The 17465-nt window shown below is 43.9% G+C and overlaps 1 protein-coding gene across 1 annotated transcript; it reads right to left on the reverse strand.

Annotated features, from left to right (window-relative positions):
* Nucleotides 1–4618: 4618 nt before the first annotated feature.
* LOC145860900 (high affinity immunoglobulin gamma Fc receptor I-like) lies at nt 4619–13468 on the reverse strand. The gene is made up of 8 exons (XM_082962019.1): nt 13331–13468; nt 10866–10910; nt 9371–9646; nt 8064–8306; nt 7654–7911; nt 6909–7351; nt 6333–6374; nt 4619–5749 (listed from the first exon to the last, which is right to left on the reverse strand). Exons 1-6 carry the CDS (start codon nt 13353–13355, stop codon nt 7062–7064), a joined length of 1137 nt encoding a protein of 378 aa, XP_082818145.1. The 5' UTR covers nt 13356–13468; the 3' UTR covers nt 4619–5749; nt 6333–6374; nt 6909–7061.
* Between the last annotated feature and the right edge of the window lie 3997 nt (nt 13469–17465).

The following is a 17465-nucleotide window of genomic DNA, read 5'->3' on the forward strand; positions in this document are numbered from 1 at the left end:
ACTGGAGTGATAGATGTGCAGATGATGATGTGCAAGTAGAGATACTGGGGTACAAAAGAGCAGGAGGGTAAGTAATAATATGGGGATGAGGTAGTCGGGTGTGAAATGTACAGATTGGCTGTGTACAGATACAGTGATCGGTAAGCTGCTCAGACAGCTGATGCTTAAAGTTAGAGAGGGAGATATAAAAGACTCCAGCTTCAGAGATTTTTGCAATTCGTTCCAGTCATTGGAGGCAGAGAACTGTAAGGAAATGCGGCCAAAGGTGCTACGGGTGGGTGTTGCTATGGTGACCAGTGAGCTGAGATAAGGCGGGGCTTTACCTAGCGAAGACTTATAGATGACCTGGAGTCAGTGGATTTGGCGATGGATATGTAGCGAGGGCCAGCCAACAAGAGCATACAGGTCGCAGTGGTGGGTATTATATGGGGCTTTGGTGATAAAACGGATGGCACTGTGATAGACTAAATCCAGTTTGCTGAGTAGAGTGTTGGGGGCTATTTTGTAAATTACATCGCCGAAGTCAAGGATCGGTAGGATAGTCAGTTTTACGAGGGTATGGTAGCATGAGTGAAGGAGGCTTTGTTGCGAAATAGGATGCTGATTCTAGATTTAATTTTGGATTGGAGATGCTTAATGTGAGTCTGGAAGGAGGAAATACAGGTGTGCCATGCTTGTAGCGTCATACTCAAGCTGACTCAAGGCTTTAATCGCTGCTAAAGGTGCTTCAACAAAGTACTGAGTAAAGGGTCTGAATACTTATGTAAATGTAATTCATTATATTCTTACTATAAAATGTATGTGTGTTGTTGACTGTGATAAAGGCGCGGGATTATAAGCGTGTCTTCTCGAAATAAATGAATGAAATAGGGCCTAGGCATTGGCATGGCTGTAACGGCTGTCTGAGGAAGAAGTGGACCAAAATGCGGCGGAGTTAGGGTTCGTCATATTTAATTAAACGAACACTATGCAATTTACAAAAACAACAAAACTGACAGCCAACACAGTCCTGTCAGGTGCAACCACAATGACAAGAACAATTACCCACGAAACACAAAGGAAACGTAGGCAACTTATGTGTGACTCCCAATCAACCACAACCCTCTACAGCTGTGCCTGATTGGAAGTCACACGGCCAAAATCAATGAAACAATAAAAAACACACACTCCCTTCTGCCACGTCCTGACCAGTAGAGGGTGTAGTTGGGTCAGGACGTGGCAGAAGGGAGTGTGTGTTTTTTATTGTTTCATTGACAGTACCCCCCCCCCCTCAAAGGTGCATACCCCGAAATGCACCTACACAAAACACAGAAAAAAGGGAAGGGAGGGTGAATGCCCTCAACGACGGCACTGTGCTACACCCTCCCTCCCCAACCCACCTATCCTGGAGGTGGCTCAGGTGCAGGACGTGGACCTCGCTCCACCTTCGGCGTCGCCCACTTCGGTAGCGCCGATAGCTGCACCGGGCAGACGGGCCACTCGGGCTGACCCTGGCAGACGGACCACTCTGGCTGGGCCGGAAGACAGGCGGGCCACTCGGGCTGGGCCGGAGGACAGGCGGGCCACTCGGGCTGGGCCGGAGGACAGGCGGGCCACTCGGGCTGGGCCGGAGGACAGGCGGGGCACCCTGGCAGATCCGGGCAGGCGGGCCACTCTGGCAGCTCTGGGCAGTCGAGCCACTCTAACTGATCCGGGCAGTCGGGCCACTCTGGCAGCTCCGGGCAGTCGGGCCACTCTGGCAGCTCCGGGCAGTCGGGCCACTCTGGCAGCTCCGGGCAGTCGGGCCACTCTGGCAGCTCCGGGCAGTCAGGCCACTCTGGCAGCTCCGGGCAGTCGGGCCACTCTGGCAGATCCGGCACGACGGGCCACTCTGGCAGATCCGGCACGACGGGCCACTCTGGCAGATCCTGCACGACGGGCCACTCTGGCAGATCCGGCACGACGGGCCACTCTTGCAGATCCGGCACGACGGGCCACTCTGGCAGATCCGGCACGACGGGCCACTCTGGCAGATCCGGCACGACGGGCCACTCTGGCAGATCCGGCACGACGGGCGCCTCTGGCAGCTCCTGACTGGCGGGCGGCTCTGGCGACTCCTGACTGACGGGCGGCTCTGGCGACTCCTGACTGACGGGCAGCTCTGGCGACTCCTGACTGACGGGCAGCTCTGGCGACTCCTGACTGACGGGCAGCTCTGGCGATTCCTGACTGACGGGCAGCTCTGGCGACTCCTGACTGACGGGCAGCTCTGGCGACTCCTGACTGACGGGCAGCTCTGGCGACTCCTGACTGGCGGGGCTGGACTGACGCACTAAAAGCCTTGTGCGTGGGGCTGGTACTGGATGTGCCAGTCTGGGCACATGCATCTTCGGGCTAGTGCGGGGAGCGGGAACAGGCTGAACAGGACTAGGCTGACTACTGGGAAGCTTGGTCCAGGTTGCTGGTATTGGTCGTGCTAGACTGGAGGTACTCCTTTCCGGGATAGCACGAGAGGCAGGAACCGGAAAGACTGGGCCATGGAGGCGCGCAGGTGGCCGTGATCGCACCGCCTGCACAACCCGTCCTGGCTGGATGGGACTAGTAGCCCTGCACAAGCGGGGTGCTGGTGCAGGGCGGACTGGGCTGTGCGTGCATATAGGCGAGATAGCCGTGTTTCGCTGAGGTGCGCACTCTCTCCACCTCCTACGCTCCTCCATGTACTCACGGGTAGCTGGCTTATGGTTCCTCCTAGACTTAGCCAAACTACCCGTGTGCCCCCCCCTAAAAAAATCTTGGGGGTGCCTCTCCGGCTTCCTCGCCAGCGCGTTCATGGCTTCAAAACGCCGCCTCTCAGCCTTCGCTTCCTTGATCTCCTCCCGTGGGCGACGGTATTCCCCAGCCTGATGCCAAGGTCCAGCCCTGACCAAAATCTCCTCCCAAGTCCATCTCTCCCCATAGTCCATATACTTAGAGTGCCGCTCCTCTCTCCGCTGCTTGGTCTTGATTTGGTGGGTAATTCTGTCACGGATTTCATCATGGTGTTGAAGGGGAAACCAAAATGCAGCGGGTATGTGGATACTCATTCTTTTAATGGAAAAACGCAAAGCATCCACAGGAAAAACAAAACAATAAACAGTACTCACGACTAGACAGTGTAGCAGGCTCAATAAACGCAGTGCTCACAAACAATTACCCACAAACACACAGACAAACACACCCAACTAATATAGGACTCCCAATCAAAGGCAACACAACACACCTGCCTTCAATTGGGAGTCCACCCCAAATAACTCTACATAGAACAACCCAAACCTAGACTGAACATAGACACACGTACCAAAACATAACTCCCTCTGCCATGCCCTGACCAAAACTTATACACTTACTCCCTCTGCTGGTCAGGACGTGACAACATGTATGTTTTGCTCGATAAAGTTCATATTTATATCCAAAAAACCCATTTTACATTGGCGAGTGATGTTCAGAAAATGTATTCCCACCAAAACTTCCTGTGAATGTGCACATCATTTTACAAAAATACTCATCATAAACATTGATAAAACTTACAACAGTTATTGAAAGAATTATAGATATACTTCTCCTTAATGCAACCGCTGTGTCAGATTTTAAAATAGCTTTACGGAGAAAGCACATTTTTCAATATTCTGAGTACATAGCTCGCCATCAAAGCAAGCTATACAGATACCCGCCAAGTTCTGGGGTCAACTAAACTCAGAATTAGTATTATAAATATTCTCTTACCTTTGCTGATCTTCGTCAGAATGCACTCCCAGGACTCCTACTTCCACAAGAAATGTTATTTTTGTTTGAAATACTCCATATTTATGTCCAAATACCTCCGTTTTGTTCATGCGTTCAGATCACTATCTAAAGGCATAACGCGCGAGCATAAATCCAGACACGAAATGTCAAATAGTTCCATTACCGTTCGTAGAAACATGTCAAACGTTGTTTACAATCAATCCTTAGGGTCTTTTTAACATAAAACGTCGATAATATTCCAACCGGACAATAGCATATTCATTACAGAGGAAAAGTAAGGAGGGGCGCGCTGGCGGGCTCGCACATCACCAAGTCCTTTGTCCTCAGGCAGTCCACTCATTGACTGAGCTCCTATTTTCTGCCCAGTAACAGGAGAAGGATGAAACACATTTCTAAAGGCTGTTGACAGCCAATGGAAGCCTTAGGAAGTGCAACGTGACCCCACAGACACTGTAGTTTCGATAGGGATTCAAAAGAAGAACTACAATTCTCAGATTTCCCACTTCCGGGTTGGATTTTTCTCAGGTTTTTGCCTGCCATATGAGTTCTGTTATACTCACAGACATCATTCAAACAGTTTTAGAACCGTCAGAGTGTTTTCTATCCAAATCTACTAATAATATGCAAATATTTGACTCTGGGCCCGAGTATTAGGCAGTTTACTCTGGGCACGCTTTTCATCCGAAAATGCCCCCTATACCTTAAAAAGTTAACTGACTTGCCTAGTTAAATAAAAAGTTGACTTTCAAGTCTAACTTTTCTCCAGCAGAAGGAGCTATACTCCATGTAATAACTCCTGCCTCATCATCAGTCACTGTGACGATCGTCGTAATGAGGAGACCAAGGTGCAGCGTGGTGAGTGCTCATGATACATTTATTTGAACTCAGAACACTAAATCAAAACAATAAACAGAAAACGAACGTCACGTTCTGCAGGCTAAACTGAGCTGTACAAAAATAAGATCCCACACTGAAGGAGGGAAAAAGGGCTGCCGAAGTATGATTCCCAATCAGAGACAACGATAGACAGCTGCCACTGATTGGAAACCATACTAGGCCAAAACAAAGAAATACAACACATAGAATACCCACCCCACACCCTGACCTAACAAAATAGAGAAATAAAACGTCTCTCTCAGGTCAGTGCGTGACAGTCACTGGTAGGCTGTGTTCTGTTACCTTTCTCCCTGTAGTGTGCATCATGTACTGTAGGTGTTTGCACTTTCACAGAGAGGCACCATTACATGCCATGGGCAAGAGTGGTGGCTGCATTCACCTCTTCCCTATAACTCATGCTCAGAGAGGATGAACCTAGCAGGATGTTCAAAAGACATTCGGATTCCCCAGGTGCATTACATTTGTATGCCATATGTAACCAAAATGAAAGAAAATGTACAAAACATGGGTTTGCTGAAGAAATGCATCATTAGTTATTGCTTAACAACAACAAAGATATCTTCACTTGTTTTTGTTTTCTACTCTAGACAGATTGAAATAAACATTGTTTAAGTACCGGAACGTTAATAATATGTCTACATCAAAGTACTGTACACTAAATCTGTGTTTAGTAACAATAACCTCTAAACAAGGATAGGTCATCCATCTTGTGTGTATAGCGATGAAAAATGAGGACATTTACAATTGATTGATTATAATATCATCAGCACCTGAATTAACACTAAGTACACCAAGAAAATGATATAGATTAATCCAGATAAAAATCTAGATAACACAAAATCTACTAATTCCCCATAAAACATTTATTAAAACATAGAAATTATTTTGCATACATGTCATAAAGATAGAGTAAACAAAAAAAAAGAATATAGTTAATAAATCACATTTTATAACATGGCACGATTGTACCAGCATGCAAAGCTAAAAGCTAAGAAATAACAATGTTTCACAGTTCCAGATTAGAAGTCCGTGCGTTCCATTCTGATGGTTGTTATGGTGATCCGGTGAGCTCACTCTTCAACATGCTGACCTGCTCAACAGAAGGGGACATGTCTGTGACATTATATTTCATAAAATACTCAAATCATATTTCCTCAAACACTGTGTATACTTTCATATACAATTAATAACAATTCTAAACTGGGTGGTTCGAGCCCTGAATGCTGATTGGCTGACAGCTGTGGTATATCAGACGGTATACCATGGGTATGACAAAACATTTATTTGAACTACTGTAATTACGTTGGTAACTAGTTTATAATAGCAATAAGGCTACGGCTAAAGGCAGAACAGCCCTTAGCCGTGGTATATTGGCCATATACTGTACCACACCTCCTCGGGCCTTATTGCTTATTGCATAGTCAACTCTGTATGTATGCAACAGCTATTGTGCAGCACACACAGTCCCAAGCCGTTGAAGGCATAAATAGCAGGAGTTGAAAGAGTGGCTGATTGGACTAACCTGCATTCAGTGTTACCTATGTTCAGTAATGGTGTAGGATAGAGAAACTCACCTGAGTGGTGTTGACCTCAGCCACATTAAACCAGTTCCACATTCGGTTTAGAACACCTGTGCTAAATCATTTTTATGGTTGAAAGGTAGAGACTGTCACCTGGTTGGTCTTCGCGTGTCTTCCTGGGTACCCTGATTTCCCCTAAACATAGTTATCAAAACTTTACAACATGGTTCAATCAGAGCTAGTTATCAACACTTTACAACATGGTTCAATCAGAGCTAGTTATCAACACTTTACAACATGGTTCAATCAGAGCTAGTTATCAAAACTTTACAACATGGTTCAATCAGAGCTAGTTATCAACACTTTACAACATGGTTCAATCAGAGCTAGTTATCAACACTTTACAACATGGTTCAATCAGAACTAGTTATCAACACTTTACAAAATGGTTTAATCAGAGCTAGTTATCAACACTTTACAGCAGGTTTGAATGAGAGCTAGTTATCAACACTTTACAACATGGTTCAATCAGAGCTAGTTATCAACACTTTACAACATGGTTCAATCAGAGCTACAGTTATCAACACTTTACAACATGACTCAGAGCTAGTTATCAACACTTTAAAGCATAGTTCAATGCAAGCAACAGTTGTCAACACTCATGAGTCACAATTGAAGGCTGTTACAAATTGTAAATGTATACACCATAACATGGTTGAGGGTCCTCACCTTGAGCCCGTCGTCTACGGCATTTCACCAGCAGTACGATGGTCACCAGCAGGTAAAGAGACACCACCAGTAGACTACACAGCAGCCTGGACAGAGACTTGGACCGCACTGGCCCTGGGCCTAGAAAGAGAATTATACAATTTAAAAATACTTCTATGCACGCACACGCACACACACACACACACCTGTCACAGTCATCCAGCTCTCTGGTGATTCTCCTTCAGAGTTGTTACACTTGTAGAGCCCTTCATCTGACTTGGATACTGCAGGGATGGTCATCTGTCCTGTCGTCTCAGTCCTGATGAGGGATCCATCTTTGTAGAAATCAGCTGTGAAGTTTGAGGACGTGTCCTTCGTTTTCTTGTCTTCATGTCTGCAGCGCAGAGTCACAGAATCTCCTTCAGTTACAGGAAGGGCGGGGCTCTCCAGGATCACAGCACCACCTGTATGAATGAAAGGTTAGTCAGTGTTTATCAATCCATTGCTGGGGAACCCCTGGGGTGTGCAATTTTTTTTCTCTAGTCCTGCAAAACACAACGATTTAACTAATTAAGCAAGCACCAAGCCCTAGATTGGTTGTATCAGTTCTGTTAGTGTTGGGCTGGAACAAAAATGTGCACACCCTTTGGGTACCCCAGGAATGGATTGATAAAAAACTGGATGAGCTATTTGACCTAAAATAATACGGTAATGTATGTACTGCAAAGGCAATAAACACTAATGTAAAGATTGTCGGTGGACGTACCATGTACTGTGATGTTGACAGCATTGCTGCATTGTCCAGACCGAGACTCACACCAGTACACTCCACTGTCTGATGTTTTGGCTGTCTTGATGACGTATTTGGAACCGTGATTGAACCCCCAGTCGACTCCAGTCACTGTGTACCTCTTCAGTCTCCATCTAGCAGAGCTCACCTGAACCTCACAGCTCAGAGAGACAGACTTATATTCAAGGAACTGAGATCTGTCGGGACTGATACTCAGGGAGGCTGAAGACCAACCTGAGAGAGAGGGAGAGAGGGAGAGAAAGACAGGACACATTGCACATACAAACGTACAGAATGGCTTCCCATTTATATTAACTAAACCAGAATAAGAAATATATGATTTTTAAAAAATATTATAATTCTGCATGTGATTTTATTTTACTCACCTGTCACAGTCATCCAGCTCACTGGTGATTCTCCTTCAGAGTTGTTACACTTGTAGAGCCCTTCATCTGACTTGGATACTGCAGGGATGGTCATCTGTCCTGTCGTCTCAGTCCTGATGAGGGATCCATCTTTGTAGAAATCAGCTGTGAGTTCAGATGGAGTTGCCTGATATTTGCAGCGTAGAGTCACAGAATCATCCTCAGTCACAGGAAGGGCGGGGCTCTCTAAGATCACAGCACCACCTGTAAGCAGGACAATTATAACATCATCAGATAATCAAAATAAAATAATAATGTAACATAATTTACAGACAATGGTATAGTGATAGCTTCTAGTCCAGGGCTATTCAACTCTTACCCTACGAGGTCCGGAGCCTGCTGGTTTTCTGTTCTACCCGATAATTAATTGCACACACCTGGTGTTCCAGGTCTAAATCAGTCCCTGATCAGAGGGGGAAAATGAAAAAAATACAGTGGAACTGGCTTCGAGGTCCTGTGTTGAGTTTGAAGGTTCTAGTCCAGGGGTACTCAGGTACTATTTGAGAAGGTCCCTTCACACACATTTCCTAGGTGGCAAAGGTCCAGATGGATAGTGGATGATGTCCAGATGGATAATGTCCAGATAGATAATGGATGATGTCCAGATGGATAATGTCCAGATGTCCAGATGGATAATGGATGATGTCCAGATGGATAATGGATGATGTCCAGATGGATAATGTCCAGATGGATAATGGATGATGTCCAGATGGATAATGTCCAGATGGATAATGGATGATGTCCAGATGGATAATGGATGATGTCCAGATGGATAATGTCCAGATGGATAATGGACGATGTCAAGATGGATAATGTCCAGCAAAGGTCCAGATGGATAATGGATACGGTCCAGATGGATAATGGATAAGGTCCAGATGGATCATGGATAATGTCCAGATGGATAATGGATGATGTCCAGATGGATAATGTCCAGTAAAGGTCCAGATGGATAATGGCATTGTAACAAACCCCCACCTCACAACCCATGCGAACTTAAATTGTTCATACCCCTCGTGTTGGCAGAGAGAAAATGTGCAGTGATTTTCTGTTTCTGTTTTAAAGCGACTTTCCTGCAATTCTATTAACTTTTCCATGTCTTATGTGTGTTTATATGATACCAGGGGCCGAAGCCCGACCATGTAAAAAATTGGGTCCTTTTGTTTTGGGACCTGCGGTCTGTATTGACCCCATTCTGGGTCCGGATCTGTTCCGCAGTCCGCCAGTTGATTATGTAGGTTCTAGTTTATTGTGTATCTATCTGGACGTACCATGTACTGTGATGTTGACAGCATTGCTGTGTTCTCCAGACCCAGACTCACACCAGTACACTCCACTGTCTGATGTTTTGGCTGTCTTGATGACGTAGTTGGATTGATTGAACCCCCAGTCGACTCCAGACTCTGACTGTTTCACAGTCGCTGTGTATCTCTTCAGTCTCCATCCAGTAGAACTCCCCTGAGCCTCACAGCTCAGAGAGAAAGACATATATTGAAGGAACTGAGATCTGTCGGGACTGATGCTCAGAGAGGCTGAAGGAGACCGACCTGAGAGCGAGAGAGAGCGAGAGAGAGCGAGAGAGAGCGAGAGAGAGCGAGAGAGAGCGAGAGAGAGAGAGAGAGCGAGAGAGAGCGAGAGAGAGCGAGAGAAACGGACAGAAGGGCGGACAGACAGACACATTGTACATAAGATTAAATTGTTATATATATTACAATTCTGAATGTGTTTTTTAATGTGTATCTCTACAGTTTCCATCCAGTAGAACTCCTCTAAACCTCACAGCTCAGAGAGACAGACTCAAATTGAACTGAGATCTGTCTGTAGGCCCTAATCATTGCTTCTGTGGTGGGTGTCTTCTGCAGTGGCAATTGCTTCATGAGAAGTGAGACCAAACAGAGTTTCTATGAGCTGCGCTCTAAATGGCACCCTATTCCCTATGTGTGCACTACATTTGACCAAGGCCCATAGGGCTCTGGTCTAAAGTAGTGCACTATGTACATTTGGGATACACTCGCTATAGAGGCAGCAGGGTCTCAAAAACCCCCAGACCGCCAAACCACAAGCCAGGAAAACACAAAAGACTACTGGGGTAAAAGTCGTATCAAGCGTGTCAGAGTACGTGTGCTGACCTGGGACCAGTTTTGTCTTTTAGTTCATAATGAATAAGATTACATGGACAGGGGGGGCCTGAACATAGATCATCACTTCTACTCTGAAACACTTGATACATTTGGGGCCTGTACTAACATGATCAAACACAATACGTGAATTTAATAAAAGGCTCTGCATGGTCAATCCGACGTCTGAAGTGGCCGTACAGCATTTACTGCGATGGAGCCTCGGCAGACGTCAGGACTTTCATACTTATTGAGCTTCGCCGACCAGCGCAGAGTCGTTGTGAAGGAAGTTTGTCAAGAAGGTGAGTTTGTGTTTATACTGGATCTCCCGCCCCCACCTACTGTCAACCAATCATGTCAATGTGGACCTATATGGATCCCTCCACATTGTTACAACATTTGAGAGGCGCACAGCGATGAGGTACGGAGCTCAATTTGGCCTCAGCATGCGTCTGGAGGTTCAGCAATTGCGTCACACACTCCATACGAATCCACTGACCACATTTTCGGATCAAGCATAAATTGGCTTTAAGATGGAGGCAATAAAATGAGAAGGAAGAGAGAGAGAGAGAGAGAGAGAGAGAGAAGTGGAGGAGAAAAGGGAGGTGAAAATAGAGCAGTTGTGATGAATAAACAGAAATGTACTCACCTCCCCTGTGACCGAGGCTAGAGTATACCAGTGCAGTCAACAGCACTGAAACACACAGAGAGAGAACTATCACCATGACACATGATGTATACTCATATTAAACCATACAGATACTGTATTAAACCATACAGATATTAAACCATGCAGATATTAAACCACCCAGTTATTAAACCATACAGATATTAAACCACACAGATATTAAACAATACATATGTTAAACCAAACATATATTAAACCATACATATATTAAACCATATAGATATTAACAGTGCTTGACTTGAACTAAAATAGGTGCCGATGGTCATTTTTGGTACCTGTACTGTTTATAGGTGCAGGAACTGCACAGTACTTTTGAGCAAATATTCTATAAAGCTGCAGGAACTCAAGCAGTAAAACGTTTGAGGTGCCAGTACTCAGTTCCGGTGAGCGCCTGCTAAAATCAAGCACTGGATATTAAACCATATGCTGTGCCCCCCCCGTAATTATTGAGAAATAATACAATGAAATAATACAGTGACTATGAGTTTAAAGTGCAGACTTTCAGCTTTAATTTCAGGGTATTTTCATCCATATCAGGCGAACCGTTTACAGCACGTTTACAGCACTTTTTGTTTTACATTTTAGGGGACCAAAAGCATTAGGACAAATTCACTTACACTGTATTCACTGAGTATACCAAACATTAAGAATACCTTCCTAATATTGAACTGGCCCATGTTAACTCCAATGCTTCCCACAGTTGTGTCAAGTTGGCTGGGTGTCCTTTGGGTGGTGGACAAATCTTGATACACAGGGCAAACTGTTGAGCGTGAAAAACCCAGCAGCATTGCAGTTCTTGACACAAATCGGTGCGCCTGGCACCTACTACCATACCCCGTTCAAAGGCACTTAAATCTTTAATCTTGCCCATTCATCCTCCCCTTCATCTACACTGATTGAAGTGGATTTAACAGGTGACATCAATAAGGGATCATGGCTTTCAGCTGAATTCAGCCACCTGGCCAGTATGTCATGGAAAGAGCAGATGTTCTTAATGTTTTGTACACTCAGTGCATGTGTATTAAAGTAGTCCAAAGTTTAGTATTTGGTCCCATATTCCAAGCACACAATGATTACTGTAAGTCAAGCTTGTGACTCTACAAACTTGTTGGATGCATTTGCTGTTTGTTTGGCTTGTGTTTCAGATTATTATGTGCCCAATAGAAATGAATGGCAAATAATGTATCGTGTAATTTTTTGTCACTTTTATTGTAAATAGAATATGTTTCTAAACACTTCTACATTAATGTGTATGTTACCATGATTACGGATAGTCCTGAATAAATCGTGAATAACGATGAGTGAGAAAGTTACAGACTCACAAATATCGTACCCACAAAACATGTTAACCTCGCTCCATTACAATAACAGGGGAGGTTAGGACTTTAAAAATAGATATAAAACTAATATGAAATGTACCCTGTCCGTGTACCATGTCCGTAAAAAATATAGTATGTATAAGCTGGAAGTAGAAGCCTAAGTATTGTTGTACATTAGTTTACTCCAATTAGGGGAGGGGAGGTAGGGTTAGGGGGAAATAGTAAAGGAAAATATGTTATAAAATATGAAAAATATATATATATACAGTACCAGTCAAAAGTTTGGACACACCTACTCATTCAAGGGTTTTTCTTTATTTTTACTATTTTCTACATTGTATGAAATAACACATATGGAATCATGTAGTAAACAAATCAAAATATATTTTATATTTGAGATTCTTCAAAGTAGCCACCCTTTGCCTTGATGACAGCTTTGCACACTCTTGGAATTCTCTCAACCAGCTTCATGAGGAATGCTTTTCCAACAGTCTTGAAGGAGTTATCACATATTCTGAGCACTTGTTGGCTGCTTTTCCTTCACTCTGCGGTCCAACTCATCCCAAACCATCTCAATTGGGTTGAGGTCGGGTGATTGTGGAGGCCAGGTCAGCTGATACAGCACTCCATCACACTCCTTGGTAAATTAGCCCTTACACAGCCTGGAGGTGTGTTTTGGGTCATTGTCCTGTTGAAAAACAAATGATAGTCCCACTAAGCGCAAACCAGATGAGATGGCGTATCGCTGCGGAATTCTGTGTTAGCCATGCTGGTTAAGAGTGCCTTGAATTCATCAAGGCAAAGAGCGGCTACTTTGAAGAATCTCAAATATAACATCTATTTTGTTTTGTTTAACCCTTTTTTGGAAAAACACTTGAATGAGCAGGTGTGTCCAAACATTTGGCTGGGTACTGTATATATGGGGGATTGGAAATCTGCAATATTAAAGCTGACCTACCAACACCCCCCCCCCCCCCCCCCCCCAAAAAAAAATATAGGGGGACTACGTACAAAAACTGCTGTAATTTCTAAACGCTAAACGGTTTAACCGATATGGATGAAAATACCCTCAAATTAAAGCTGAAATCAAACAATTAAGGGACTCACAGGGTAGAAGATAGGTGCGTTCCATTTCGACGATTTGATCACTATTGCTCTCTAAACTATATAGTCAATTATAGCCTTTGCCCATCAACTCCACTTCCTGTGTACTCAGACCAAGACTTTGAGATGAGAAGAGGTGTAAGAGAGATGGAAAGAGAGAGCGAGAAAGAGAGACACACACACACACACACACACTACCTGGCCTACTATTTTTCAGCTGATGTTAACCACATCCTCTGTCACCTCTCCCCTCTCCGTCTGACAGAGTTAGCTGAACTACTATCATCGTCATCGTCACCATTGTCATCTTTCCTTGTGGGGATACTGGTTATATCCTGTTTCATTTTTACTTGTATTATTTTTCAAGCATATGTTTACAGCACAGCAATTCATTATAGAGGTATTAGAAACATCATTATCATTGTCTGAGTCTCCTACCCGTTCCCCTGCTACCCTGAGTCAGTATGTGTGATCTCTGACAGCAGCAGGGTCTGGGTCGTTGCGTGTCCAGCCCCCATACCTTTCCCAACTACTGCGGAGTGAGTGTCGGTACAATTATTTTAACCTTTATTTAACTAGGCAAGTCAGTTAAGAACACATTCTTATTTATCCACTGGGATTCTCTGCCTCTAACCCTATTACAGGGGCTGAGTCACTGGCTTACTGGTGCTCTTCCATGCCGTCCCTAGGAGGGGTGCGTCACTTGAGTGGGTTGAGTCACTGACGTGGTCTTCCTGTCTGGGTTGGCGCCCCCCCTTGGGTTGTGCCGTAGCGGAGATCTTTGCCTTGTCTCAGGATGGTAAGTTGGTGGTTGAAGATATCCCTCTAGTGGTGTGGGGGCTGTGCTTTGGCAAAGTGAGTGGGGTTATATCCTGCCTGTTTGGCCCTGTCCGGGGGTATCATCGGATGGGGCCACAGTGTCTCCTGACCCCTCCTGTCTCAGCCTCCAGTATTTATGCTGCAGTAGTTTATGTGTCGGGGGGCTAGGGTCAGTCTGTTATATCTGGAGTATTTCTCCTGTCTTAACCGGTGTCCTGCGTGAATTTAAGTATGCTCTCTCTAATTCTCTCTTTCTCTCTCTCGGAGAACCTGAGCCCTAGGACCATGCCTCAGGACTACCTGGCATGATGACTCCTTGTTGTCCCCAGTCCACCTGGCCGTGCTGCTGCTCCAGTTTCAACTGTTCTGCCTGCGGCTATGGAACCCTGACCTGTTCACTGTGATTACTATTATTTGACCATGCTGGTCATTTATGAACATTTGAACATCTTGGCCATGTTCTGTTATAATCTCCACCCGGCACAGCCAGAAGAGGACTGGCCACCCCTCATAGCCTGGTTCCTCTCTAGGTTTCTTCCTAGGTTCTGGCCTTTTTAGGGAGTTTTTCCTAGCCACCGTGCTTCTACACCTGCATTGCTTGCTGTTTGGGGTTTTAGGCTGGGTTTCTGTACTGCACTTTGATATATCAGCTGATGTAAGAAGGGCTATAAAAATACATTTGATTTGAAATTTGATTTGCAATGTACAACCCTGTGCCATTCAAACACCTATGGGACTCCGAATCACAGATGTGATGCAGCCTGGATTCGAACAAGGTACTGTAGTGACACCTTTTGCATTGAGATGCAGTGCCTTAGACTGCTGTGCCACTTGGGATCCCTAGTACTATGCATCAGTACTACTGTAGGTGTAATCGACTAATAATTCGTTTTTATGAGGTGAGTATTATTAAGGATCTGGTCTGCTGAGATATAAACAGACCACAAGAAACAAACCTCAAGAAAATCCAATCACTATAGAAATAAGTAATCACATTTATCATATGTTTGGTTGCTTCAAGAGAAATAAGTCTAACTGTATGTCTACACAATGTTATTTATAAGGAGTGGTTTCTATCTTTTTTCACATATAGGCCTATCTGTTTGCAATTTTATAACCCTATAGATTATATAAAATGTGAGCGAATCCCGATAGAAAGAAAAAAGGTGTCTCCATTTAGGCTAGAGACAAGCCGTTTTCTTTGCTGTAAAGCTGCAAGCATGCCTGTCGCGAAGCGGTGCTCCATTTTCACTCTCTGCCATTCAGAGTCTGCATGACAGTGAACTTGCACTTGTCTACTCAGACAGGTATGTGTTCTTGATTATAACAGGCGATGAAATGATACAACGTATCAACATTGCTTGCTTTGCAAGCTGTAACAAATGTACAAATCTAACAACAGAAGACTCATCAGGATCTGCATCTCCGCTCGGCCTAAACGGCTAAATTATATATTTTTTTAACTGATGGAGAAATGGACGTGCGTAAAGAGCTGACGGAGAGAAGCAGGTTAGTGGGGCTGGTATGGGATGCTGAGAGAAGCAGGTGAGTGGTATCTGTATACCGTGCAACACTACAAGTACAGTATATAGTTATAATGAGCTGTCATATGAGTCGTAAGGATTGGACCAAGGCGCAGCGGGTAAAGTGTTCATCTTCTTAATTTATGGAAGTAACGTGAACACTTAAACAAAAATAACAAAACGACGAAACAGTTCCATAAGGCACACAGGCTATACAGAAGATAACCACCCACAAAACACAAGTGAAAACAAACCCAACTAAATATGGCCTCCAATTAGAGCGACGGCAACCAGCTGCCTCTAATTGGAGGTCATTGCCAAAAACCCAACATAGAAATAGAAAACTAGATATACACATAGAAATAGAAAATATAGAACATAAACCAAAAACACCGAAACACACAAAACCATCACCCCCTGCCACGCCCTGACCAAACTACAATTACAAATAACCCCTTTTACTGGTCAGGATGTGACATGAGCTCACAACCCTGCACTAGACTAACATTATCACACACACATATAATGTTTTAGTCAGAAGGGAGACCTACCCAAGCGAACATAATTTTTTTTAAAATATACTTACATCATACTTTATTAACATATTTAAGTATTTTTAAAATGATCTAAATTGGAACAATTTTAAATACATTTAATGCATTGAATGTCAATTTAATTTGTATTTGATTAGCATTTAAGTATATTAAATACACTTACAATTATTTAAATTGGCGGGGGGGGGGGGGGGAATGTGGACTTAGTCTTAGTATATTAGATAAAGAGCAAAACAAATATACTTTGAATAAACCTTAAGTACATTTTATGTACAGTGCTGTCCAAAAGTTTTAGGCAGGTGTGAAAAAAGGCTGTAAGAATGCCTTCAAAAATAGACAAGGTAATAGATTATATTTATCAATGAACTAAATGCAAAATGAGTGAACAGAAGACAAATCTAAATCAAATCCATATTTGGTGTAACCACCCTTTGCCTTCAAAATAGCGTCAATTCTTGTAGGTACACTTGCACAAAGTCAGGGATTTTGTAGGCATATAGTCAGGTGTATGATTTAACAATTATACCAAACAGGTGCTAATGATCATCAATTCAATATGGAGGTTGAAACACAATCATTAACTGAAAGAGAAACAGCTGTGTAGGAGGAATAAAACTGGGTGAGGAACAGCCAAACTCAGATAACAAGTTGAGGTTGCTGAAGACAGTTTAGTGTCCAAAAAAAAAAATCATACACCATGGCAAGACTGAGCACAGCAACAAGACACAAGGTAGTTAAACTGCATCGGCAAGGTCTCTCCCAGGTAGAAATTTCAAGGCAGACAGGGGATTCCAGATGTGCTGTCCAAGCTCTTTTGAAGAAGCACAAATATAGATTTTGGCCGACATTCTTCAAACAAGCACACTCACCGGCCACTATGTGTTTACAATACCGCGTTGGTAATAAGCCACTATTTGTTCGACTGAATGGAAAAACGTCTGTGTGAGCATTTGAAATAAGACTAGGATCAAACGAGACGGATCAAAAATGTTAGCTACCAGTAGGTAGTCCAACATTCTCCCCGACATGCAACCATCCCAGAGGTAGGGGAGAAAAGATGCTAATCCTTCTGCTTTGAGAGTCCCTACTGCTAATGCCTGCCAGACACATCCCAAGCAATTGCACCTGATTCAGCCTAGCTAGACATAAAAAACGTATTTTGTCAACATTGATGACAGTATGGAAACTGGAGGTAGGCTGTCTCCCTACTAGTGTTGACTTTGGTTTGCAGTTATTCACTCG

This window comes from Salmo salar, chromosome 15, assembly GCF_965601325.2.
Source record: "Salmo salar chromosome 15, fSalSal1, whole genome shotgun sequence".
Lineage (NCBI taxonomy): Eukaryota > Metazoa > Chordata > Actinopteri > Salmoniformes > Salmonidae > Salmo > Salmo salar.